This window comes from Phycodurus eques, chromosome 4 (genome assembly GCF_024500275.1).
Source record: "Phycodurus eques isolate BA_2022a chromosome 4, UOR_Pequ_1.1, whole genome shotgun sequence".
Classification (NCBI taxonomy): domain Eukaryota; kingdom Metazoa; phylum Chordata; class Actinopteri; order Syngnathiformes; family Syngnathidae; genus Phycodurus; species Phycodurus eques.
In genome coordinates this window covers 6,752,285-6,779,904 of record NC_084528.1, presented here as the reverse complement: position 1 = coordinate 6,779,904, position 27,620 = coordinate 6,752,285, and the positions used below count along the sequence as shown (strand labels likewise).

At 40.4% G+C, this 27,620-nt stretch overlaps 1 protein-coding gene across 22 annotated transcripts in view; it reads left to right on the top strand.

Moving 5' to 3' along the window:
• rims2a (regulating synaptic membrane exocytosis 2a) overlaps nucleotides 1-27,620 on the top strand; it is a 163,669-nt gene that overhangs the window by 101,488 nt on the left and 34,561 nt on the right. For 7 of the 22 annotated variants that reach the window (XM_061673764.1, XM_061673762.1, XM_061673770.1 and 4 more), the window contains 16 exons: nucleotides 887-1,098; nucleotides 2,728-2,847; nucleotides 3,841-3,940; nucleotides 4,022-4,145; nucleotides 5,778-5,824; nucleotides 6,069-6,181; nucleotides 9,689-9,819; nucleotides 9,988-10,159; nucleotides 10,536-10,689; nucleotides 10,796-10,819; nucleotides 11,931-11,999; nucleotides 13,581-13,719; nucleotides 16,990-17,106; nucleotides 20,053-20,238; nucleotides 21,702-21,808; nucleotides 22,058-22,090. In XM_061673764.1, the coding sequence (XP_061529748.1) occupies nucleotides 887-1,098; nucleotides 2,728-2,847; nucleotides 3,841-3,940; nucleotides 4,022-4,145; nucleotides 5,778-5,824; nucleotides 6,069-6,181; nucleotides 9,689-9,819; nucleotides 9,988-10,159; nucleotides 10,536-10,689; nucleotides 10,796-10,819; nucleotides 11,931-11,999; nucleotides 13,581-13,719; nucleotides 16,990-17,106; nucleotides 20,053-20,238; nucleotides 21,702-21,808; nucleotides 22,058-22,090 (1,848 nt within the window). Of the gene's footprint in view, nucleotides 1-640; nucleotides 709-886; nucleotides 1,099-2,727; nucleotides 2,848-3,840; nucleotides 3,941-4,021; nucleotides 4,146-5,777; nucleotides 5,825-6,068; nucleotides 6,182-9,688; nucleotides 9,820-9,987; nucleotides 10,160-10,535; nucleotides 10,690-10,795; nucleotides 10,820-11,930; nucleotides 12,000-13,580; nucleotides 13,720-16,989; nucleotides 17,107-20,052; nucleotides 20,239-21,701; nucleotides 21,809-22,057; nucleotides 22,091-27,214; nucleotides 27,245-27,620 lie in introns of all 22 variants that reach the window. The other 15 variants (XM_061673771.1, XM_061673765.1, XM_061673776.1 and 12 more) reach the window with 8 other exon arrangements.

The window sequence follows — 27,620 nt, the reverse complement described above, 5'->3', positions numbered from 1 at the left end:
TAATGGGATTCGAATTAAACGGTCAAGCATTTCAGAAAAGCATTATCATTAAACAAAACATAACCATAGAGACAAAAACAAATAAAAACATAATTAATGATGGTTGTTGTTCAGTCATCAGTCATATTTAAAAAAAATAAAAATAATAATAATATTTCACCAATTCTGCCAGGGTATGTAAACTCATGAGCACAACTGTACATATATGCAGTCATATTGGAATGAAAGTGTAGGCTACACATTTTTCATAACCACTAGGTGGCGGTGGCATATTAGAATGAACGTGTAAACCTTTCTCATAACCTCTAGGTCGCGGTGACATTTTGGAATGAAAGTGTGCAGCTTTTTCATAACCTCTCGATGGCGGCATACATTTATGAAAAAATATGATTTCCCCCCCCCCCCCCCCCCCCCATTTGCCTCTGTATAATACGCACTATTGACGTTTGACAATTTTTTTGGGGAAAAAATGGGCATTATACGCGAGAAATTACGGTATGTGCATTGGGGTCTTTGTATATACTTGAGTCTGTGTGCGTACGAACTCGTCAGGTTGTGTCTATGTTGTGGTTTGTGATGTCCTCACTGCTCCCTCTTGCTGTCCTCTCTTATGTACGTACACCCTCCCCCAACCTTACAGGAGATTTGGATGGCCATTGGTGGGACCATGCATCTTGGCATAGCAGCGAGGCCTCCCCAATGTCTTTGGTGAGACATGTGGAGCCCCCTCCCTCCTGCCTCGTAACCTCTATCTTTCTCTTTCTCCTTCTCCTCCCCTCATTCCCTGTATTCCAGAGTCTATTGTCATTTCACATTTCCTTTGTTTTATTTACACCTTTGCATGTTCTTTTTCTGTTTTCTTTCTGTTTTTATCCCACACCTTTAGGGGACAGTCAAAGGGGAAAAAGAAAAACAATTGAGCACGCATTTATGTCTGAGCCGGCACACACCTTATCTGAGAGGCAAAAGAAAATGGTGCGCTTTGGGGGACACTCATTTGAAGAGGACTTGGCGTGGTGTGAACCGCAAGTTAAAGACTCAGGAGTTGATACGTGCAGTAGCACTACCCTAAACGAGGAGCATAGCCATAGTGAGAAGGTACTGAGACAATGTAGCCTGCATTTCAAAAAACAAATCTATCTATGACCTCCCCGTCTTTGTTTGCTCTGTGTCACTAAGTGTACATAGGTGAGATGTTTCTTTTTTTGCGTTTTATATGACGTCGAAATCTATTTCTTTTACGATTTTGTTCCTTTTTGTTTTGGGTTAATTATGGTTGCACCTTGCTTGGTGTGGCTGGGAAAAAAACTTGCAGGGAAAACCTCTTTGCTTGCTACTTGTACTTGCTGTTTTCCTCCCCAATAGAAAAAACCCACACCATACAGTTGTAGTAGTAAAGCAGACCACTGACACTCAACTTCTCTGTTTGTCATGGCAAAAAGGAATGTGTGTCTCTCCTAGTTGCATGCTCGTTTTCGTATTTTGTGTTGTTCCTCTGCAGCGGTCCTGTTAGAGCGACAGGCAAACCTTAGGCCGTCCCTCACACTCTGCTGCCCTCCCCCACAGCAACCAGTCCAGATAAAACCTTCCCCTGGCCAATATTCCACCCACGTTTATACAAAACCCCAACTAATTGTCAGCACACCTAATAGAGAAGATTTAATTTTTTTGTGTGTGTGTGTTTTTATGTTTTTCTTTTTTCCCTTCCACTGCTGTGTCTGTTTTCACCCCGTGTGTGTCTCACTGCTTCTTTTGCTTTTCATCTTTTTTAATCATTTCTCTAATTTGGTTATTCTATCCAAAATGACCCTTTTAACCCTTTTCATAGTCTGCTATCCCTTCAACAACTCCTATTAAAAAGTGGTTGTATGTGTGTCGTGAATCTTTTGCATGAGACACTGACTTTCTGTCCCACAATGCGCTGGTTCAGTAATACTGGGGCTGCTTGCTTTACTCTGCATAGGGCACTGCATGACGCTTACGGCACCCCTCACTCTGGCAGGTTCACATAAGCTCTGGAAATAACAATGCTATTGCGAATTTGTTATATTTCACATTTATCATAATATATCAAAGTATTCATTTTCTGAGGAAATGCTATTTTTAAAAATCAAATTAAACATTAAAAATATCTTTTTATTACACTCCACTTGAGTAGCGAGCTTGTGTGAACGTTCTCCCGGTAAATCATGGGTGTCAAATTCGAGGCCCGGGGGCCAGATCCGGCCCGCCACATGATTTTATGTGGCCCGCGAAGGCAAATCATGCGTGTCAACTTCCATGATTCTGGTTCAAATCTGTACCAAGATTTCAAATTGTCCTATTTTGTAAATAACATTGAGATTTTGTAAGCATTTTTGTGTTACCAAATATGAACAATAGTTGAAAAACCCATAACCCTTGATTTCTGATTGCAAAACAATTTTATAAATTTTGGGTGTAATAATAATATGATGAGGTGATTCAGCTGTTAGGCTGCTACAGCCAAACAGGACAAAAAAAAAATAAAAAAAATTATGAAGTGATTAAAGATTTGTATGGTTTCACAGTAATAACGGCCCTCTGAGGGAAACCGTAACTACAATGTGGCCCGTGACAAAAATGAGTTTGACACCCCTGCTCTAAGTGAATGAACACTTCCCCAAATGCCCCCATTCACTGAACTTATCTGAAGTGATCACATTCAAGTTTGTAAACACGAAGTGTGTTGTTGCTCTGACCTCATAGCATCCGGTGACGTGGCAGCCGTCCAAAGACGGGGATCGCCTCATAGGGCGCATTTTGCTCAATAAGAGAATGAAAGATGGAAGTGTGCCTCGAGACTCAGGAGCTCTGCTTGGTCTTAAGGTGAGCTTACTGTAGTAATGGGTTGATCATATACTTTTTGTGTGATTTTCCTGTGCTACTCTCAATATCTCATTACATCACAACCTGATTCTGTATTAGTATTCAATGGGACTTGACTCTGGTCATAATCAATACCATTGTATAATATCAGCATGCTCGAAACTAATACCACTAAAATGATTAAGTTACATGTTGGAGTACATGTTTTGCTAGCATCTCCACATACTGTAAAGTGCTATTGTTGTCCCTTGCATACATGAATAAGATCATTCCATATGGCTCAAAAACAACTTAAGTCCAGGCAGATAGAGGACCAGAAGGAAAGTGAACAAAGAGCAGCAACATGAGGGGGAAAAAAATCATTATTGATTAAATGAGCCTCCTAAAAATGCACGTTTGTGTTTGCTCAGTGCCTTTGTGCATTTCTGTCTCCTCAGCAGCAGCAAATACACTCAGTAGTCCAGCCAGTCAGTCCATCATTCAGGCTGCCAGCTTTGCCCTCGCAGCCCATCCCTCTCTGTTCTCTTCTTTGAGGCCCCCGCTTCGGCCTCAGCCGGTTACATAAAGCCATTTCATTTAGCAGACTTCCCTAAGCTCCTTTGTATGTTGGCATTCAGCCTCCATTAAGCAGGATTTTATTTGTATGATGAGGGTGGAGTATGGCATCTTGACTACAGGACACTTCTAGCCCACAGGCTTGCACTGTTACAGAACCACAGTAACAGTACATAGGACTAAAGCATTACCCTAGACATTAAAAACTGAAAGAAAACAAAGAATAAAAACTTTTATCTCAGACTTTCCATTTGAAAAGCTTTACTGTATTATCATACTTGAAAACTGTAAACTGTAAGAAAAAAAGATTTACAGCTGTAAACAAACAGGAGTATGTATTGTAAATAGAGGTAAACTGCTCACAGGTTATCCTCGAAAGTGGTTTCATATCCATCAATGCGTAGTTGCTCTTACATTCACCTCTCTTCTTCACCACAGGTGGTCGGAGGCAAGATGACAGAATCTGGTAGGCTTTGTGCTTTCATCACTAAAGTGAGAAAAGGAAGTCTAGCAGATACTGTTGGGCACCTCAGACCAGGTATTCATAATTCCTCAAACATGAAGATCTTATTAAACTAAATGTTGTATGTGTGTTTAATAAAAACTGATGATTTTACAGGTGACCAGGTGCTGGAATGGAATGGCAGGCTTTTACAAGGAGCCACATTTAAAGAAGTTTACAATATAATTCTAGAATCCAAGCCTGAACCACAAGTGGAACTCGTGGTCTCACGGCCCATCGGGTGAGACCTCACAACCACATTCAATGTAGTACTATAGTCCTCACACATGACAGGTCTTTGTTCTGAGTGTTTTTGTACATGCTTTCAAAGGCTTTTATGATTTTCACATCAAATATTATTATTATTATTATTATCCATCCATCCATTTTCCGTACCGCTTATTCTCATTAGGCTAGCGGGCGTGCTGGAGCCTATCCCAGCCGACTCTGTGCGAGAGCCGGGATACACCTTGAACTGGTCGCCAGCCAATCGCAGGGCACATATAAACCATTCGCACTCACATTCACACCTACGGGCAATTTAGAGTCTTAAATTAACCTACCATGCTTGTTTTTCGGATGTGGGTGGAAACCGAAGTAACCGGAGAAAACTCACGAAGGCACAGGAAGAACATGCAAACTCCACACAGGCGAGGCCGGATCTGAACCCGGTTCCTCAGAACTGTGAGGCAGATGTGCTAAACAGTCAGACACCATGCCGCTTAGTATGATTATTATTATTGTTTTTATTATTATTATTAATATTATTATTACATTTGTTAAGATCACAGAATGATCAATATTTAATTATATAGATTAATGGCAAATTCAACCACTTTATTTCGGCCACCACTAATCAATGCTCACTCACAAGGACAAATGTTTGCTGTAAGGTCAAAAATTAATGCAGGCATCTCATTCAGGATAGCAGGGACGCATAAAGTAAGATCAGTCTGCGTCTTAGGATGCAGAGCTATGGCTTAGGACTCTGGCGTGGTGCTGGAAAGCCGGCGCATGATTTTTTAAAATTCCCCCCCCCCCCGACGAGACAGGACTCTAACGTGCAACTAATTTGGTCGCAAATGGGCCCAAATTTCTGAATGGTGCCGGGGGTGGGGGGGACTGACAGGTGGCCAATCAATTGAGGCAGAAAAAAACATTTCCACGACCTGAAAGCAGACACATGAAACCCATCGTGGTCTCTAAAGCAATCAGAGATAGTTGTCATGAACGGAACAAAGGACAGGACCCAAAGTGCACGACTCCAATTCAAATGGACAGTTTAAAAAAGAGAGGTTTAATAAACGGGCAGAGGCTGGTACACAGGCAGGCAATATCCAAAAAACGTGAGGCAAAAAGGCAAGGTCAATAATCAGAACAGGGTGTCGTCTGACTATGAGTGGGTGACGTGGAAACAAGGATTGCTGGAACCTGACAACAAGGTACAACGAACTGGCGACCAGAAAGAATGAGACAGGAGGTTAAATGCATGGGGTAATTAGGGTAAGCGAGACACAGGTGGGGAAGATGCTCTCAGGAGCAGGTGTGTACGAGACATGGGGGAAAACAACAACCAGAACACACACCCATGACAATAGTGAAGGGCGGGGACCCTCCATCTGATTGGCCGTGTGCGTGTCTGTCTGGTTTGTGTGTGCGTGCGTGCGTGCCTGCCTTTGAAACGCGGGCACAAAATAAGTCAATTTCTCTCTCCTGGTTTGTACTAAGGAGTGCTGTGTGAATGAAGACTAATGTACTTGAAGTCACTGAAGCGCAGCACATTCAGCATTAGGTTATTGATTCACTTGACCTCATCCTTTTCTCTCACCCTCACACTTCTTACCCCCCCCCCCCCCCACTTCCATCCCCACAGAGATATTCCAAGGATACCAGACAGCACACATGCACAACTGGAATCAAGTGAGTCTTCAACATTTAACAATCCTTGTCTATTACATAATCCTACTGTGTCCAACTAATCACCCAAGCCTAAATCTGAATGAATTTCTTCATTCACACTGCCTCTCTGAATTTCTTGCTCCTTTCTCCCTCCCTCGCGTTTCCATCGTTCCCTAAATTCCTTATCATTTCTCTGTTATCATACATTTTCTTCACTAAAACCACAGTAGTATTTCCTAAATGGTTGCTTCATGTCTTCTTTCAGGTTCAAGTTCTTTTGAGTCCCAAAAGATGGAGCGCCCGTCCATTTCTGTCACCTCCCCCATGAGTCCCAACATGCTGAGGGATGCTCCCCAGTACTTGTCAGGACAGCTTTCAGTAAGTGACCTTACAGTGACATATGGACTGTGAGCTATCCTTAGTGATAAATGGCCTTGTCTGTGTCCAGATGTGTTATGCACATGATCCACATCCAACCGATATACAATGTAGATATATCTTTTTTTTTTTTCTTTTGCATAATTTTCAATGTGCACATGGACACAAATCTAAAAAATGGTGTGTGACTTTGTTAAAACGGTCACAGAGTCACTTCTATTTCGCTGACCTTTTTACCATACCCGCTCTGGATTATCAGTGGTGCGATGTGTCCATTTTCTAGTTTAAGAACCAAAACCCTCCTGGGATGAATGGGTTAAACAATTGTACTGAAATATGACATCAGCTACTTATATAATTTGAGATGTAGAATAAATAAATTAGCATGTGCTAACATGCAGTTGTGGGTGCGTGCCTGCATGTATGTGTGTATGTGTGTGTGTGTGTGTGTGTGTGTGTGTGTGTGTTTTAAGTAATACAAATTAATAAAAATTTTCATGTAACAAAAATGCTAGATTTGGGTAAGGCCAAAACAATATTACAACAGTATTTTTAAGCAGTCTTCAAACTTTTTAAAGTTTGTGGGGCTAATGACACAAGATGGCAGGCTTGGAACTAAAATAAGGTTAATAATTATGTATCCGTAACATCAAATAAGCAGTGAAGAGACAAATTATCTCTGGAAAAAAAATCTTAAAGATACAAATGAGAGGCAAAAAGAAAAAAAAAAAGAATAGTCTCCTAAAAGTGCAAACATCTGTTTTAGTGTTTGGGTGTATTGTGAATTTTGGTTTTATTGCATTTCCTTTCTTGTTATTAATTTTGCTTATCCAGAGCCAAAGCCTTAGTAGAAGAACACCGCCTATTCCCCCTAGGGTCCAGGTAATGGGCCCTGTCTGAAGGGCACCCTCTATTTGGTCTTTGCTCTTTGACTGTTGACTGGCCTTTTTCTGTTTCCATACTTGGGAAATTGCATTTTCAGGGAAATTAAAGCTTCATGTTTCCCTGTCAGTGCAGTGCCTTGTGTTACATTCTTCCATATGATTTCTTGCTATCACCATTTTGATTGGACTTATTATGTATTGCTCATTTTAACCCATTCATTTCCGTTTGCCTCGGTAGCGCATGCCCAACTAATCAACATCAGAAACAGTTTCCATTGCCTTGTTCAAGTTGCTGATATGAAATATTTTGTCATACATATGGGATCTTGACAAAGGTTTTGAAGGAGGGCGTTTTAAGGACATAGGACTGGACTTATTTTCCACTTCAATGCAAAATGAACCTCCCTTTAGACAGTACATAACTCCATAATCACACACATCTCCTGAAAAACTCTTCCTTTTTTGTGTTCTCGTGATGCAGAAGTATAAATCATCATCATCAATCTAGTTTTGTTTAACTTATTTGTGGCATTATTTTGCAGCGAAAAAAAGTTGAATGTTTAGTTTTACAGCCAAACGATAGCTGTACCGTGCACAAGAATATTGCACATTTATTTTAAATTCCACTAAAACAAAGATGTAGAGCCTGTTCTTGACATCAAGGGCTACTCTCTGCTATCACGGATAGCAGTAATGTACTTCTATAATGCTATGACATTTGACGGACTTGGGGTTCACACATTTGGATTGTTAATTTTGTTCCACCGTTTTGCACAAAAAATATGTATAAATTCTCTCTGACAACTGAGCTCATTGACAGAATATCAGAGTCCCTCAATAAGTCCTTTGGAAAATTCAGTGTGGGATTTCAAAACAAAAAATTGTAAACTCCATAAATGTGTATATAATCAGATTATTAATAATAACCTTTCACGGGACCCATGGACATTTTTTTGTATCCAACTAATTTGCTGCAAAGTTGCAAGCATGTGTTGGTTGATCCCAAGTAATATGCCCCATAGAATCACATCAGACAACATGGTTGTTTGTAAGACACACAACTTAAAGGGAACGATTAAAAAAGCGTGAAGCTACTTCAATGGAAAGCTCATGAAAATGAAAAAGAATTGATCAAATTCTAAGTGAACCCATAAAGGTTTGTAAAAGGTAAGATTTATTTAATAGTGGATATAGAGCTAAATATGTACAACTGTAGACGTAGAATTCTGAATAACCAGGTATATTGCCCAACCATGTCAGCACTTATATGTATGTGTGTTGGTATTATCTAATCTTAAAAAAAGTGCAACATTAGAACTTATTGACAACATTTTAAGAACTGCTGGTGAATGCTTCCAATTGTTATGATGCACAGAGCGGTATTGTGACGCCTTTAAATAAGGTATGTGCATTTTTAATTGATAGATTAAAATCTAAAATTGGTACATTTCATTATCAAATAGCATAGTGTTTAAATCAGACTGTTACACTCTTATGTATAGCCGCAGAGACATTGTATAGTTTGTTGATGTCTTGTCTTTTGACTCTGTTATTATTCATTCTGTTTAATCGGTTTCTAATACATTTTCTCTTCAATATATGATCATGTCATATTGATTAACATGTAGTATTCTTATAGCAGTATGATTCAATTTATGTGGGTTGAACAACCTTTTGGGTCATACGCTCCCGTCTGTTTTCACATTTTCTCGACAAACTGGTCTTGGCTACATTCTTTTACAATGCTGCATGGTTAGCTGGTAGATTTACTTGCTGGCGCTCCATTATCATATTCTTGATGAAGTATGGACAAAAACTTAGAAGATGTCTTTTTTTTTCATTTCATCCAATTGCTTTAAGGCCACTGTTACAAGTTTTACCCCTTCTAAGTGTCTGCTTTTGGCGTCCATACTTCCTTTTTACCACCTTTGATTACTCTTGCAAGAGCATGATTGATTTGTCAATATCAGTGCCCTTTGTCCAGTATCGGAGACATTATTACAGACAACATCATCACTGCTAGGTCGCATTATTCCCTGCTAGCAATGGTAGAGCATATTTCTTGTAGTATTTCTCTTCACTTTTGGTTAAATGAAATCCAGATGAATTACAGCCAATTTCCTTTCCATAATATTTATTCATCCGTCCAAGAGAAATACTGCATGATGAATGATCAGACCAGACACAAACAATCACACTTATGCGCACAAGTTCAACATACACAGCCATACGACTATATAGTTTGATTAGCAGTCACATTCATACACATTTGTTTACTGGGGGCTCCTAAATTTAAAATAGTAAAATATAAGGTTAATAGGCATCTGTAGATCTTGTAATATGGAAATGCCAGCGCTATCCATGTTTTAATGATCTCACTGTATATTCTAATTAAATAGTTTTAAGAATGCGACTTTTATCATATAGTCATCTTAGGTATATACAGGAGAGGACCCCAAACTGTAGTCAACAATTGTCCTATATAGAGGAAATAATAGTGCATGCCAAGACTAAATTGAGCCGGGTGAAGTTGTCTTCTCCACATTTTTTTCACCTTGTGCATTTTCACAACTACTGCCTCAGATCACTGTGACTAAATTATGTTTCTGTTCTGTACTTGCAGGTCAAACTTTGGTACGACAAAGTCGGCCATCAACTAATAGTCACCATACTGGGAGCCAAAGACCTGCCACCCAGGGAAGATGGTCGGCCCAGGAATCCTTACGTGAAAATCTACTTCCTCCCTGATAGAAGGTGAGCGTTCCGTTTCATGTTAATATGTGGTGCTAAAATTTGCTGACTCGTTCAGTGCCACACTCCCTTAATTCAACAGTTGTACGCACCGTACCACAGTGTCTGTCGTGTTCGTGGCTCTTTCGTGTTACGATTGTAAAACAATTGTTGGCATTGTTGTTCCCCCAGCGACAAAAGCAAGAGGAGAACAAAAACAGTCAAGAAATCCTTAGAGCCTAAATGGAATCAGACCTTTATGTATTCACCGGTACATCGGCGGGAATTTCGGGAGCGTATGTTGGAGATCACGTTGTGGGACCAAGCCAGAGTGAGGGAAGAAGAGAGTGAATTCTTGGGAGAGGTAAGAAAGACAAAGAAACAAACATCTCACCAGTGCTTACACTATGCAGACACATTTTTTGGAACACTCTACATTATCACGTTATTCATTATCAGGAGTTGGGTTAGACCCCTACATCTTAATTCTACATCTCGCCAATTTATTCTGCTTCTAATTGTTTTGTTGTCACTTTTCACTTTCTGTTTTTTGCGTGATAAAAGACGTGTATCTTTCTCAACATGTTGTGCGTTCGAAAGCTTTGTCCATTGGAAATACAATTGTATAATTGAAAGATAAATGCTTTGCCAAGAGGAAAGGTTTTGATTTAATTATTATGAATTGCTCAATGAGTGTTTGACAAAGTCTCCAACCCGACTGTGGCTTTTCACATGGCTAGATACTCATTGAACTGGAGACGGCGCTTCTGGATGACGAGCCTCACTGGTACAAGCTACAGACCCATGACGTGTCCTCCATCCCACTCCCCCGCGCCTCCCCTAACACGCAACGTAGGCAGCTTCATGGAGAAAGCCCGACACGGCGGCTTCAGAGTACGTGCCAACTCTTTCACACACACGTGTTATAAAGCCCTGCGAATTTACGATGAGCACTTGTGTCCTGTGTGTCACATCAACCATACTGCTTTTGCTTTTACAGACAAAGGATCATATTCATACTCAGGTAATGGTCCTACACTCCTAGGCAGCACCTTTCTGTGATGCATTTGAGTGTCTGCTGTCCTCTCGAATGATGCATTCTTGTGGCTTGATTCTGTAGCCCACACCCATGAAGGGTGCATGCTTCTGCTCCCTCACATCTGTTGCAAAGTTGCGAGCTGGTGTGTTAGTTACTGGTGCTCCGCTTTTGAAATCCACACAGGGAAGCAGACATAGGACCCCTGTCAACATAAACGTCTCCGCCTATTAAATATATAACAGTCTCACCCTGCAACCTACAACTTTTTCCCTGCGAAAACTTATTTTAATGTTGTGCTCTAAAAATGCTATAAACTCCCAATCTCACAGTCCTGACTGATAAAAACCACTTGCTTTTCCTTTGTGATGTTGTCCGTTACAAGTAGGTACCTTAAAATGAAAAGCACAATTACTGTCTCATTTTGCTCTGCTTGCATTTGTGTGTTTTGAATGTGATGGTTCATTAAGCTGACAGAGGATATAGTAGATACATTAGATGCGAGTATAGCCTATTAAAAGCTTTGTGAAAATCTTTATGGAAATTATATTTGTTTTTCTTACGTCTCCTCTGCCTCCTCTGTTTTTGTTACTTTCAACAAATGCTGTAGTCTCGACAGTTTTTTCACAAAAGGCATTTTGTGGGTACCTGATGGTAGCTACTACTACAGTGTTGAAAATGCTGACAGCTGTGAAAAGTTTGTGACAAACTGGGGTGAAAGGTCGGGAGCAGCATTGCAAAGTGCAGCCCTTGTCATTTATAATAATAGAAAAAAGAAAAATGGAAATGTCCACTTGATCTGACTCAGCTATGACTGACGACTGAAAACACAGTGTGGATGTGTTTATCTGTGTGGTGCGTAGAATTTTCCAGTGTGGTGATGCTTAACAGTCTCATTGAACTCAGAAATTGAACTCATTGAACATCTGCTTTTTTTCATTTTCTTATGTAAATGATCGAACATCACTGACAGTGTCTTTATTTAGTGCACTGTGATGTTATACTTAAGCCTTTAGTTCAAACACATTCAACCCTTTTTCATCCTTTACTTGCGCTGCCCATTCCCGACTCACCTATTCCACTTTTGTCTATCTCAAAGGATCCCAGAGGTTAAGTGATGGCGAAATCTCAGACTATGATTGTGAAGATGGCGTCGGGGTAATAACAGGTAATATACTCAGCTCATATTGATATTATATACTTCTGCCTGAGTTGTCCCGAACATGAAAGATTAGCCTCCGCATTTTACAAAGTGAAATATGAATAAGATGAGTGGATTGAGACTGTGCACCCAATAACAGCCACAACAGCAGCAACAAGAGGGAGCAGTGAGTTTTTGTCTGCCTCTGCACTGCAACTTGCTGTTTGTCTGTTCTCGCCAAGGCTCCAGCAGAACAGCCATGCTCAACATCAGAATGCGAGCCTAAAACCACAGAATGTCCCTATGAGAAATACATTTGTACTTGAAGTGCAGCAACCTTGGGTTTATTTTGTAATATTGCAGACGGCAAAACTGTTCATATGGTAGATTTGTCATAATGTAGTAACCACCCGCTCGATACATATCGCAACTTCTTTGGAAATTCAGCTGTCCACATTGTGTAATGTCTAAATGTGCAGAAAGACTGCTGTCGAAAACAGCACTGTGTGTATTTACTTCGACAAAGGAGAGCAGAACTCCTCCACTAGCCCCTCTCTGCTCTGCTATAATAGATTGAAAAAGGACCTACTGTGAAGAACCAACCTCTCCAAGAGCTCACTTCACTGTGCAGATCTGTGATCTCCTCAATAGCCAACTTTACATCATCCTCCCGTGGAGGTCTGTAGGCAGTTCTATATAAATGTACCTTGCGCGCGTCGACCTCCCAGACTCAGGCAAATTAGATTGTTCTTCGGCTATGTCAAAGACTGTCAATGTGCCACTTCCACGCCACCTGTAAAGGAATGAGAGAGGCCGCTGCGATTGGACAGGTTGGAAGCCGGCTGTGATCATGCCCACACCAGCACAGAGGTCCCTCGCTTAAATGTACTGGGGTATGCCGGTCCATGAAATTCCATGAAACACTGGCCCTAACCCGCCTCCATGCAGAGTTACACCACGAGCCACACTGAATTTACGCCAGTCATGAAAAATCAGTCACGAAAATAGAGCCCTTAAAGTTGCACTATTTGGGGGTGTACCATAAAAAGGCGCATTGATGAAGGGATGTTTCAGAATTTGATGTTACTGGGCTGTCAGAGATAGATATTTGTAGCCACCAAATCCACAAAGCTTCCATCCATCCATCCATTTTCTTTACCGCTTATCCTCACTAGGGTCGCGGGCTGCCGGAGCCCCTCCCAGCTATCTTCAGGCGGGAAGCGGGGTATACCCTGAACTGGTCGCCAGCCAATCACAACCATTCACACTCACACACACACACCTACAGGCAATTTAGAGTCTTCAATCAACCTACCACGCATGTTTTTGGGATGTGGGAGGAAACCGGAGCGCCCGGAGAAAACCCACCCAGGCACGGGAAGAACATGCAAACTTACACAGGCGGGGCCGGGATTTGAAACCCGGTCCCCAGAACTGTGAGGCAGATGTGCTTACCAGTCGTCCACCGTGCCGGCCCACAAAGCTTTATCGCTAAAAATGGAGACCATGCTAGGTTTTGTTGGTGTAGTCGACATGCTTTAAAAACACCACTACATCCAAATTCCTAATGGATTTGTGTCGCCCCTTCTTTCTTGGGCATGTTCACAGACTACCGACCAAATGGCAGAGACTTCCAGAGCTCCACTTTGTCTGTCCCAGAACAGGTGATGTCTTCTAACCACTGTTCCCGGTCTGCTGAAATACATAGAGCACGTTCACGCTCCCCCAGCGTTCCCCCGCCTGCCAGGTAACTATCAGTTAATATACGATTGGAATAACCTCTTTATTTTCTTGTTTGTTTTTACTGCCTGTCTTTAGTTGTTCATTTGTGACCTTACCTACAGTATGTGATCATACATAGTTAATCCATTCTTACTTCAATTGAATGGTGAAAAAAATCTCAGATCATTACTTCGGTTTAGCCTGTGTATAGAAGCAAGCGTATACAATCTGTGTACGCCTCATCATGTCTTTAGGATTCTCTGGCTTATGTGAATGTTTTGAGAAAAAGCCGATAATTTCGTCAGATATGATCTGTTGCTCTGAGTTCCTGATTTCAATCAGTGTATTCCATAAAAACTGAACACAATTTTTTTTTTTCAGTTTGACAAGGAAGTTGGGGTAAATCTTTATAGAGGCTAAAAACATGCAAAGACAGCACACACTACCAAGATCTTGGAAGGGAGGAAAAGTGACCAGTAACCCTTGATACTCTATTATTTGCTCTGAGCGTTGGAATATGTTTCTCGAAGTGTCCAGTCACAGCTTTGGTACCGTCAGACCATAGCTACTTTCCTCTTGTCCAATCATGGTTTTGTATTTTCCTGAGGTTTGCTCTAAATCAGTGTCACTGACAGAGCAAACACACTTACCTAAATTGTTGAGAAGTATACTAAATCATTTTCTTTTACCAACAACATTCCGTTTAAGAATTTGTAAATGACAAAAAAAATTTTATTCATCCTTTTTGGTATATGTGAAAAAAATCTGGCCATTGTGTTCAATGAACAAAAATATACTTTCCCCTATAATTTTCTCATCTGCTTCACTGTGGGTTTGCGCACCTCCAGCATCCTCTACTTCCGATTGTCCATCTCTGCTCCCTCTTTAACACCATCTCAGATCCATCTCTGTCTTCTCTCCTCCATCCATGTGGTCCAAGCCATTTTCTCACCCTTCCTCGAACCAGACACACTCAGACTAGTGTTGCTTCTCAATAGGAACCCATGTAGATGATAACCCACACTTGAATGTAATCCCACTAAACATGTTTCAACCCATTCAACTGCAAACCTTCAATTTATAGTCTTTTTTTTCACTTCTCCAATACAACTCCCATCTGAGTGTGGAATACTTTATGCTGACACTGTGACTTGTTTGATTGTCCTACATCACATAAATGTAAATTACAACCCCAATTCCAATGAAGTTAGGACGTTGTGTTAAACATAAATAAAAACAGAATACAATGATTTGTCAATCATGTTTGACCTATATTTAATTGAATACACTAGAAAGACAAGATATTTTATGTTCAAACTGATAAACTTGATTGTTTTTAACAAATAATCATTAACTTAGAATTTTATGGCTGCAACACGTTCCGAAAAAGCTGGGACAGGATCATGTTTACCACTGTGTTACATCACCTTTTCTTTTAACAACATTCAAGAAACGTTTGGGAACTGAGGACACTAATTGTTGAAGCTTTGTAGGTGGAATTCTTTCCCATTCTTGCTTGATGTACAGCTTCAGCTGTTCAACAGTCCGGGGTCTCTGTTGTCGTATTTTACGCTTCATAATGCACCACATATTTTCAATGGGAGACAGGTCTGGACTGCAGGCAGGCCAGTCTAGTACCCGCACTCTTTTACTACGAAGCCACGCTGTTGTAAGACGTGCAGAATGTGGTTTGGCATTGTCTTGCTGAAATAAGCAAGGGCATCCATGAAAAAGACGTTGCTTAGATGGCAGCATATGTTTCTCCAAAACCTGTGTACCTTTCAACATTAAGGGTGCCTTCACGGATGTGTAAATTACCCATGCCATTGGCACTAACACAGCCCTATACCATCACAGATGCTGGCTTTTGAAATTTGCGTCCATAACAGTCCGGATGGTTCTTTTCGTCTTTGGCCCGGAGGACACGACGTCCAAAATTTCCAAAAACAATTTTAAATGTGGAATCGTCGGACCACAGAACACTTTTCCACTTTGCATCAATTCGTCTTAGATGAGCTCGGGCCCAGAGAAGCCGGCGGCATTTCTGGGTGTTTTTGATAAATGGCTTTTGCTTCGCATAGTAGTGTTTTAAGTCGCACTTCCGGATGTAGCGCTGAACTGTATTTACTGACATTGGTTTTCTGAAGTGTTCCTGAGTCCATGTGGTGATATCCTTTACACATTGATGTCGTTTTTGATGCAGTACCGCCTGAGGGATCGAAGGTCACGGGCATTCAATGTTAGTTTTCGGCCTTGCCGCTTACATGCAGTGATTTCTCCAGATTCTCTGAACCCTTTGATGATATTATGGACAGTAGATGAAGAAATCCCCAAATTCCTTGCAATTGTACATTGAGGAACATAGTCCTTAAACTGTTCGACTTTTTTCTCACGCACTTGTTCACAAAGAGGTGAGCCTCGCCCCATCTTTGCTTGTGAATGACTGAGCAATTCAAGGAAGCTCCTTTTATACCCAATCATGGCACCCAGATGTTCCCAATTAGCCTGTTCACCTGTGGGATGTTCCAAACAGGTGTTTGATGAGCATTCCTCAACTTTCTCAGTCTTTTTTGCCACCTCTCCCCACCTTTTTGGAATGTGTTGCAGCCATAACATTTTAAGTTAATGATTATTTGCTAAAAACAATAAAGTTTATCAGTTTGAACATGAAATATCTTGTCTTTGTAGTGTATTCAATTAAATATAGGTTGAACATGATTTGCAAATCATTATATTCTGTTTTTATTTGTTTAACACAACGTCCCAACTTCATTGGACTTGGGGTTGTATATACGTTTTAATACTGTAACTTGATTAAAATAAAAGTATTGTGTAACCAAATTAGCATTTGCATATTTTTGGAGTGAACATTTTGAGGGCCATCAATCTTATGTTGACAGTGTATGTGTACTGTGTCTTCAAATGGTTGAACACATACTGTAGTTTTCAGTTAAACAGGATAGAAAAGATCAACAACCAAACACCTCCCATCCATCATCAGCAATTTGCACATTCAGTATTTTCATCATCTTAATTGTTATCGTACAAACAGTCATCTTATTTCCCACCCGAAATTGGTCATGAAGTCCTTCAGGTATGCATGATTGCAGAATAGCCCTCAGTTCATTATGAAGTCACATGAAGGAGTGTATGCAAATGATCTGGTACCTTAGCGGTTCCCTACGAAGTTCCACCTTCTCTCTTTTGTTGCCAACCCTCGCGGGGGGTGTGGGTGGGTGGGGGGCGGGGGGTGTAAAAACAACCAATTCTGACCAGCTGTGATATTTTTTCCCAGCCGAAACCACCGTGTGTACCCAATCTGCCGTGAGGAAGCAGTCAGGTTACTGCGTTCCACTAGGATATCCCGTGCCTTTTCAGAGGGCACCTACTCTTCTGACTATGACTTTGAGAGGTATTGACATGCAGTGCTACTGCATCTGTGCATCCGCCATGTCTCCGTTGTTGGGTTATCTGTGACTGTGATGCCAGAAAATGATATCCTGCTGGATATCGGTTTCTGCCGAGGAGACATCACTGCTCTGAAGTTGTGTATATGTACATGAGTTGTACACAACTGCCTCTGTGCTTTGTAGGCTGAGGCTCAGAGCTATTTATGTTGCTGCTGTCAGCTGTATGACTTTTCTGTAAATTGCTGGCCAGCACGTGACTGTTGCTTTGTTGATGTCTTTGTTTATGTTTCCCATTTACATTGTGCAAGCAGCTGTATGCCGATACATGCTGTGCATGATTCTTAATATACTTCTTTAAATTGAATTGGCAGCTACTTTTTGCACACCAATACTTAGGTATCTGGGTTGCATTGCTTGGAACAGCTAAGTAACTCTGTGATTTCTGTCCTACTTGCCCTTTGAATTCTGGTGTCTGGCCAGAATGTGATATTGGGCTGATAACAGTACAATACTCCCAGGACCAATGCCAGTGCCCCAGTGGAAAAAATAAAATCAATTCTCTCTCATGTTCCTTTTCCATGAAACATTGTAAATGACCACTCAATCTTCTGCCATCTGACTTTCAGTCAGGAATTGCACTTGTGCATTTCTGTTCTTCCTCTGGGTTGGGGGGGGGGGGGGGGGGGGCGACAACAACAACTGATGAGTTCTCAGAACTCTTTCAAAACGTTTGAATGACTTTATTGAAGTGTCGAAAAATCTCCCCAAGGCTCAGCTGGACTCAAAATCAGCACAGATAATTATTAACAAAAGCTCCTTGTCACATTATCTTTTAACGCGGCATAGAAAGAAAAACATTCACTCGCTGAAGAATCCGATGCCCCTGACTCCATATCTCGATACGGTTTGTTTGTTAGCATTCAGTCAGAGGCAAATCAGCTTAAAGGCTTGAAGCTGGATGAAGGCACACGAAAGAGAAAAAGTCATGGGGTAATATAGACAGACGTGAGTAAATACAAGCATTTGGGGACTTTTTGCTTTTTGATAGGCTTATTGAGACGACATCGCCGTAAGACATGGATTGAGGAAATGGTACTCGTGTTGAAGTGCGCTGCCACAGAGTGCAGCTTGAGCGGGACAAAGCTGTTGTATAGCATTATAACAGGCAATCAAACAAATAATTAGGTGCTATTCCCAAGAGTGAATATAATCATAATACAGCTTGTTTTCTACCATGCTAACAGCTCATGATTATGGTGGCCATTACTGTAAATATTTTTTAAAGGTGTAAAGCCTTTGTAAGGTTACTAACCGATTAACTTTGTACTGAAACTTTCTCTACAGGACATATTTTCATCATTTTGGTATCTCCCTGCATAATACGAAGACACATCTACATATATGTTAATAGGTATTAACATGGCTTTTATTAGTTCATTAAAGTTTATATTTGTTATCACATGTTTAAAACTGATTACGGACAGTTTTAAAGATTATTATTTAAACAAGCAACAAACCTTTTTTTTTTTTTTTTTTAAAGATTATGCATGTTCAAAAACCCAGTATTGTGCCACGATGTGTTCATTCTTAATTTTCGTACTTGGGTGTGTTTTTTCTTTCTTTCTTTTTTTTTAATGTATGTATCATTATTGTTGGTAACTAATTGTTTTTATTTACAGCTCCTCAAATTGTATTTGTACTCTGTTTGCCGAAATAATATGTTTTTTTTCTGCTGAGAATAACAACTGAATGTAATATGAATATAACCGTTACATTTACCTCACAGAGCACTTTGGTACCTCAAACTGAGCCACTAGCATGAGCACAGAGTGTTATACCTGGCACACTGTACAGCTATTTCACTACATATTGCCCATAACAAAACAGAGGCATCGAATAGTAAGGCAAACAGTTAATCCGCCTAATTTAGTAATTCAACTACTCTGAGAGCATTGTCGACAAGGCTTAATTGTTGCATGTACCGTAATTGGAATCATATAAGAAATTTAAATCCTAGTTACTGTTCTCAGTTGCTGAATCATCTGATTTATTTATTTGATTTTATTTTTGTAATTGCCCCCTTAAAGGACCACACTTGTATTTTTGTATGTTCAGTTACTTATTTATTGAAATACAGTACAGCATTTGGTGTCCATCTGCAGAATGAATAATGGAACAATAAATATACACTTAAATAATTCGATACTGTGGACCGCTAGCGCACGTGTCAAACTCAAGGCCTGGGGGGCAGATCTGGCCCGCCACATCATTTTATGTGGCCCACGAAAGCAAATCATGTGCATCAACATCTGTGATTATTGCTAAAATCTGTACCGAAATTTGAAATTGTTATATGCAATAAATAATGTTAAAATATTGCAAGCATTTTTTTGTTACCCTCCAACCTTTTTTTTTTTTTTTTACAGTAACTGAACAACATAGTATCCTTGAATTCTGATTTCAGAATTGGTTATTCATCTATTTGTTGTGTATATGCAATAATATGAGGCGATTAACCATTTATATGGTTTCACAGTCATAACGCCCATCTGAGGGAAATCGTAACTACAACAAAAATGAGTTTGACACCCCTGCGCCTAGTGTGTTGTTATAAGAATATTTTCATACTGTTATGAAAAGACTAATTACTAGACACAGCGATGTGATAATTACTGCAGCCCTCTTCATGTTCATGTCGATTCTCTGTTCTCAGGTTGGAATGCATTTAACATGTGCCTGTAATCTAATGAAAAGTGTAAAGTAAAAACTGCACACAAAAGCACGTGTGGTCCTTACTGAACACATGACCAACCACCGGTGTGGTCCGTAAACAAATGCACCTATTGGAGGGTAACCGCTGGCATACACGCTGACCTCCCTTCCATCCTACTGTCCCTGCCCCATGGGGCCCCACTGAGTTCCTGCCTATCTCTCAATAACCTCTATAGGAACCACGGAGCCATGGATAGACACGAGTATCACAGCAGGTCCCGATCTGCAGACCAGCGGCCCACAATAGAGCGCCCCGCATCCCGATCACGCTCCACTGAACGCCCCCACGACTCATCGATGATGAGGTCCATGCCGTCGCTACCTTCTGGGAGGTCAGCCCCTCCCTCACCTGCCATGACGAGGTGTGACCCAGACTGGAGTCATCAACCAACTCATTACAATTTCAGACTCTGGCCTTCGTTAGACAGTGACTTCCCTGAGGCATTTTAATTGAAAGACTGGGAAAATAAACCTAAAATTAAGTTAGGATTTTTAGCATTTGTATATTAAATAACGTACAGTGAAGATAATACAGAATACGGCTATCTGGGAATGTAAACAAACAGCATCAGTTTGTGGTACAGCAGGTTTTTTTTTTTTTTTTTTTTTTTTTACAGTTATCAGACTACTACATATAGATGAATCAAATTATTAGTATAAGTTAAACTTAATCAGTTTGAACAATATCTTGTTTTTTGCAGTGTATTCAATTGAAAATAGGTTGAATAGGATTTGCAAATTATTGTTCTCTGTTTTTATTGACATTTTACACAATGTCCCAACTTTATTGGAATTGGGGTTTGTAAGATACCAAAATGTTAATAATATGTTACTTTAGCCCTGGAATGTCAACAAAGAAGGTTAATTCCACCTCTTTGAAATATTTGCCTGATTAAAACATTTGTTGAATAAACTAAACGCAAATACTAACCCCAGAAGTTACCACTCACCCTGAGCCAACTAACTTGAATGAGGGAGATCATTTCACCACCACCCAACACACCCAATCCCAATACCTGCTCCCTTTCCTTTTCATCTCAATGAACCCCCCTTGCCCATTTATTTCTGTTTTGTTCACAAGAGTACTGATGCTGCATTTTCTTGACATGTCCAAAGCACGCTAATCCTGGCACCAGATACAGTGCTGTTTCATTTTCATTTCGGAACACCGCTCATACACCTTTGTGAGTATAGCAGTGTTGAGCCAACTTTTCTTTTGTTTACTTACTAATATCGACTGATGCTTTTACCCCTTTGATCGCATCCTTTGTTTTCCTTTCTGATTTGAGTTCAAGCCCTTTTGGAGACGGTCCGAACGCATGGTCGCAATGGTCTGCTGATTCTGCATTGAACTTTTTTCTTCTTGCAGCTTGACGACTGCACATGCGTTTCAACGCCATTTTTTTTTTTTTTTTTTTTTTTTTTTTTTTTTGCAGCTCAGTTCCAAACAGTTGATGCGTCCCTTCACTCTCATGCCATGTGCCAAACGTCATTGTTGCGAGCCTCCTCTTTCGAATGCAAAATGCACTGAATTCTAGATTGATCTCGTGATTGTGTTGTCAACTACCTCACGCTGATCCTAATTTTGGTCAAAGCAAGCATTTGAATTAATGTATTGATCACATTGACATTGTCAGATTGAGGATGATAAATTTGTGTTACACATTTTTAGCTTTACTTTATGGATTATCATTATTCATAGACTCAAGTAAACCAACAGGTTTCTGCCTAAAGTTTTAGGTGGGTGCGCCATGTAGCACAAGCTGCATCCATATGACCACTGATTTGTGTCTTACCACGCTTTCTCCAACTTTGTGTCATACAGGGCGCACCCTCATAGTGGATCGGTCCAGACCAGCCCAAGCAGTACGCCAGTGTCCAACAGACGAGGACGGCAACTGCCCCAGATTCCATCAAGTGGGAAGGACAGAAGTAAGTCGTGTTCATTAGCTTTGTTAGTACTGTATGTGCAAATTATGTTCCTTAAGTGACAGTCTTTCATATTGTGGGTTAGCTGCGCAATATCTCACAGATTTTGTTTTGACTCCCACACTTCACTTTGGGTAGGTGAAAGATAGAATAAATGTTTCTTTGTTCTTCTTTCTTGTGGTCGGAATGAAATCATACATGAAGGAAGTTTCATAACATGTCTACTCGGTTCCCTTCCTATTTCCCCCGTAGAAGATGGAGACGAAGGAACCGAGCCTCGTGAAGGTCTGTACCTGTGTGCACGGGGTTACGTCTTCAGAGTGAGTAGTGCTGGAGCCACACCTCACGCTGAACACTAAAACCCTGTCTGCAACGGTGCTTGCAGATATGTTTGATGTACAGTCGTGTACTGTATGTAGCGTAGTGTGAACTCCTGTTTTGTCATAATATTGTTCCTCTGTGTTGGCCTGTCTGGATCCCATTATTAATGTTCCTTTATGGTGTGTCTTTGTCTCGAGTCAGTCTTATTGATTTATGTTAAAGATTTGGATGAATTTGAATTTTCCACTTGTGCTTCAGACACAATTATCTAACCTATCATCAGCTTCTGCATCATTCTTACACTTGTAAAGTGACATTTGTAAGATATATAAACATACATTGTCACCGCTCTTTTAAAATATGTGTTGACTCTTGTCATGTGCTGCAAACGTTGATGTGCAAGTGTGTTTTTTCAATTCAAATTTTCTGAGACGAAAGAGTTGGTGTGGCTTACAGTGATTGGAGGGTAGGACTGGGACAAAGTTTGCAGGAATTAAAAAGCACAGACAGTCCTGTAGGACTTGTCAGAGCATTTGCAAAACTCTTTCATCATTGTCAGAGTCGATTAGGGCTCTCCTTGTCTTCTCTATACAGCTCTTCTCTCTGTTGCTCTCTGAGTCCTGCCTTCCGTCGGTAATTCTTTCCAAGCACTTTTAGTAGTACTCCCGCTGTCTGGACCACTCCTACCTACCCTTTTCAATTCTCATTTTTTACTCCATCTGTCCTTATCCCTCTACCTTTTCTTCATGTCTGTTACTTTGTGTTTCTCTCAACCATACATTTTGAGACATCAGCAACTTGGTGTGTGTGTGTGTGTGTGTGTGTGTGTGTGCGCGCGTGTGTGTGTTTGTCAACCATCACAATTCTGCTGAAAAATTCCTTCTTTCCATTAGAAGACACAGTAGAGGAATTTGGGTCACTTGGACCTCAGGATAGTGGCTCAGGTGTGTTTATCCCAAGAGAAACAGACCCAGACCCAGTTTAATCCGTCATTCTCTTGAAATATGTAATCAAATGTGCTGGTCAGCTTATTTCCTTTTTGCATTTTTTTAAAGTGATTTTTCCATTTCTACATTGTACTGCCTGTTTATATGTCATGCATCTGTCCTTTGGTGACGTGGTATCAGTACAACAATACAGTGCCATCTGGAGTGCCAAGTGACCTTTGGATATATTGACCTTGGAGTCAGGAGTCGATAGCATGCCCATGCAACGTATCGCCTGTGGAGGCAAATTTGTTGGCAGATCGATTTAGCTATTTTATTTACACTAAAAGTATGAACTCCTTTAATATTGTAGTTTTGTCAAATGTTCTCAATGTTTGCAATTTATGACCCTCTCTGAGCCGCCTTCTGTGTTTCCACCAATAGCATTTTGTACAGAAACGATTCAAGGTGCACCGCTAAATGGGAGGAAAGGCAAGTCGTCTGGCCATGTGTGATTGTGTGTGATTTTCTCAATAAGGCAGTCGTCTAATCAAGTTCTTTGTGTGTGGCGTTCTTTACTTTGCTACTCTGCCTTTTTATGCATTCCATTGTGCAGTAACCAATATGTCATACGATCAAATTAGATGCGTGAGTGGTTGGTTATTACTTGAATTTAAATTTAATATTGACAGAGCCCTGTAATTTGGATTTTTGCTGCACCCGTACGACATCCAAGACTTAATTCTCACCTTCACCTCAAAAACACCGTCTACATAGCAAATTGCAAACCATTTAAATTTTAGTGAGAAATATTAAATTTAAAATAATCGCAAAATATTTATCTCAAAAACAGCTCCTTTTTTTTTATTACAGGAGACAAATTCTTAATTATTTGTTTTAGAAGCAAATACTTGTACCCCATTACAGCAAGTGACCAGGAGATGGCGCGCATGTCCTACTTAATAAATGCAAAAATACATCACAGGGGAACTGTCCATTATGTAGGTGCTGAAGAGGAAAAGAGCTTCGTCGCTCTTGTTTGTTTTTAGCTCAGCGTTTTAACACCCGTACACTTTGGCTCATTTTAAGAAGATATATGAAATCGTCTTATTTTAGAACTTGGATCAATGTGGGTATGTGTCCTTGTTATTTCATCTTGCCTCAGGTCTTTTTGTGTATTGTTTATGTCTCGCCGTAGAAGTAACTTGGGAGGACCAGCAGCGAGGGCTTAATGGCTCGCTGACTGATGAAGGGATGCATCCCTCCCTCATTGTCACAGGTTTGTTGGTCTGGTTGTGCAATTCTGCCTCTTTTAACACCCTGTGTCAGTTTCACGGAGGATTGGCCTCCATTCACGTCCATCCACTTGCCAACAAAGAAACAAAAGATCTAGTAATGTCAGCTCTATATCAGATGTTAACCCTTTTTGAGGTAGCACAACCATTGGCTTGTGTTTTAAATGTGAACATATAGCCTCTGGGTGGCATCCTTTAGTTTGGCTTTCTTGTTTTTGTGTGGTGTTGCGGTGCTGCATGGAGTTGTTAGATTTGGGTAATAATAATAATAGGGCAGCATGGTGAACTAGTGTATAGCATGTCTGCCTCACAGTTCTAAGGTTTGTGTTTCAAATATCAAGCTCAAGCACTCCTGTGTGGCGTTTGCATGTCCTGCCCCCGCTTTTCTCCGATGACTCTGACTTCCTCACACATACAAAAAAAAAAACATGCATGAAAGGTTAATTGAAGGCCCTGTCCACATGTGTGAATGTGAGTTTGAATGGTTGTTCGTCTACACATTTGTTTCCTGCAGTTGACAGGTGACCAGTCCAGGGTGCACCCTGTCTTTCTCCCAAGGTCAGCTGGGATAGGCTCCAGCTCATCCCTGACACTCATGAAAACAAGCAGAGTAAAAAAAAAAGGATGGATGGATGATGATAATAGTAAATATCCATCCATCCAGTACACCACTTATCCTGTTCAAGGCTGTTGGGTGCTGGAGCCTAGCCCAGCTGACTTTGGGTGAAAGATAGACTACACCCTGAACTGGTTGCCATATATATATATATATATATATATATCGTGTGTGTGTGTGTGTGTGTGTGTGTGTGTGTATATATATATATATATATACACATACTGTATATATGTATATAGAGTGTAAATACATAATGGTCATGTGTTGCCACAACAGATAGCTAGCTAGATAGACGTAGACAGATGGAAAGATACATAGATAGCACAAGGGAAACTGAGCATGCCTTCTTGTATGTACCACGTATTCTTACGTGGTACATACCACGTATTCGTATTCTTGATATGCATACCATCTTTGTGCTCCATTCGGAACCTTGAAATATGAAACAATGACAAAAAATAAATAAATTATACTACACCCAATATCAGTGAAACTGTTGATATGCATAACATGTATGCATAATATTGCACATTAAAGGTCATATTTGAACAATGAGTACAAATTGAGAGGAATAAATATGGATAATAATATGAAGAGCATATATTTTAATATGAATAATATTGACTGTATGGACTGTCCAGAAGTCTCACACACAGTTGAGAGTTGTTATATAAGTGAATAGGGAAGCGTGTAAAAGAGGATTTGAACCGGTGTTTCCGGCAGCGAAGCTGAATAAGTCTGTTGGAGAAAGAGCTCCTCTGCTGCTGCAGAGTGTCATGAAGAGGATGGAAACCATTTTTCATGATTGAAAAAAAGTTTGCCCCGTGATCACCGGTCCTTCACTGAATCAAACATCCCATGAGGTCGCCAGCTTTCATAATTAATTGATTCATGCCATAACACTCATCACCAAGCTGTAAAGAAAGCCTTTGTCATTGTCTTCAAGGTTCGATATACTAGTAGTAGTAGTAGTAGTCGGAGTGTTGGTGAATCAAACCTTTGGTAAAACTCACAGTAATAGTAGTAGTAGTAATAGTAGTAATAGCAGTCGTAGATCATATTTTCACTATCTGTTAATCTTAATATCAATACAGTACTTTATGTTTGGATATACTGCGTTTAAATCATAGCATCCTAAGCTCAATTACATGAGGTTTAATGAAGTGACCTAAAATTTCAGTCACTGAGGCAATTTTTTGTTATTTATTTATTTTTTTTAATTTTAACTCTAACGCCATTAGCATGCACAAAGAGATGAAAGCGGATCAGCCACTTCACAAGTCTAACAAAGTATTTTAATAAATGTGACACTATTGACCTGAATTTTGAACTCATGAGCTTAATTCAAGCCATCCAAAAGGATTTGGTCTGGATAAGACTTTTTTGTTTTTTTAGCTATCTGCGGTCATTAGCTACGTTTTCATTTTGCGACACAAAGGAAGGAGACAAAAGTTAAACAAAACCTGTGGGAATTAAGTCACGCGTTACGTTTTGATTCAAAAACATTTATTCACTGAAGAGACAGCAAATATTTGCCAGAATATTTCAGGCTTCATTTGAAGTTGGCTGAAATGAAGAAAGGGAGAAAAATGGAATGGGAAAAAAAGAACAACCTGAAAGCAGGCAGCAGATGTGTCGAATCACTTTCTTTCACTAGTCAATGCCTCTGTGTGTGTTGATCCGTCAACTTACTCCTGGTATATTTTCCTGTGCTCTTTCCTTTTTGTGCTTACCTGATTGTAGGTCAATGCTTGTGTGTCTTTTATTTCCAATTTTACAGCTCTTTTCCAGACTTGACTTATACAGGCTCAATTGACCGCTCCCTCCCCTCTTACCGACCCTCGTTTCACTCCTCCAACTCCAGACGGCTCAAGTTTCTGTCTGTTTCGGTGCATTAACATGTATTTATTATTACAGCTTGTTTTCCTTGAAAGCACAGAGCCTTCCCCAATTACAACTCCTCTCCAGTTATCTCTAATGAAAAACTCAGCTTCTACCTCAGCCTCAGTGTTCTATGTTCGCTGTTGACCATTGTCCCGTCATTGTTGTGTAGTATTGTTGTGTTGTGTCCCGCCCTTCCCCGAGCCTTCATCCTCTCACCCTGACCCTCCATACAGTGGCCGTTTCTGTGATAACAGTGGTGGTGTCACCCTCTTTCCGTCTTCACCCCAACCCCTTCTTGCATCCTCTCACATCCATCTTCCTCTCCTCTGTCTGTGTCTGTCCATTCTGGATGTGATCCCGGAAGACACGGCCTCACCAAGTTGGACGAACTCAGGTCTGCCTTTTTCTTTATCATCTTCTTCCTTCTTTAATTCTGCTTGCCCCACCCCATGGATCCCCCTGGCTTGCCCTTGCCACCCACATCCACTGAACTCAGTCATCTTTTTCGCTTTGCTCGACATTTGCACACTTTATTGGTCATCCATTCCTTCATTTATTTATGTATGTTTTTACATTCTGACTGTGTGACTTCAGCAAAAAATCATCTTACTGCAGCCTTGTTGCAGAGCTTGCCATACACCATTCTTTTTAGGAAAAAAAAAAAAAAGGAACATCCAAGAAAAATATCTTGTGGAGAAATACAGTACTGTCTCCACCTTAATGTGTTTACCAAAAATGTAACTCAGTACTGAAGTTATTTAGCAAAACCA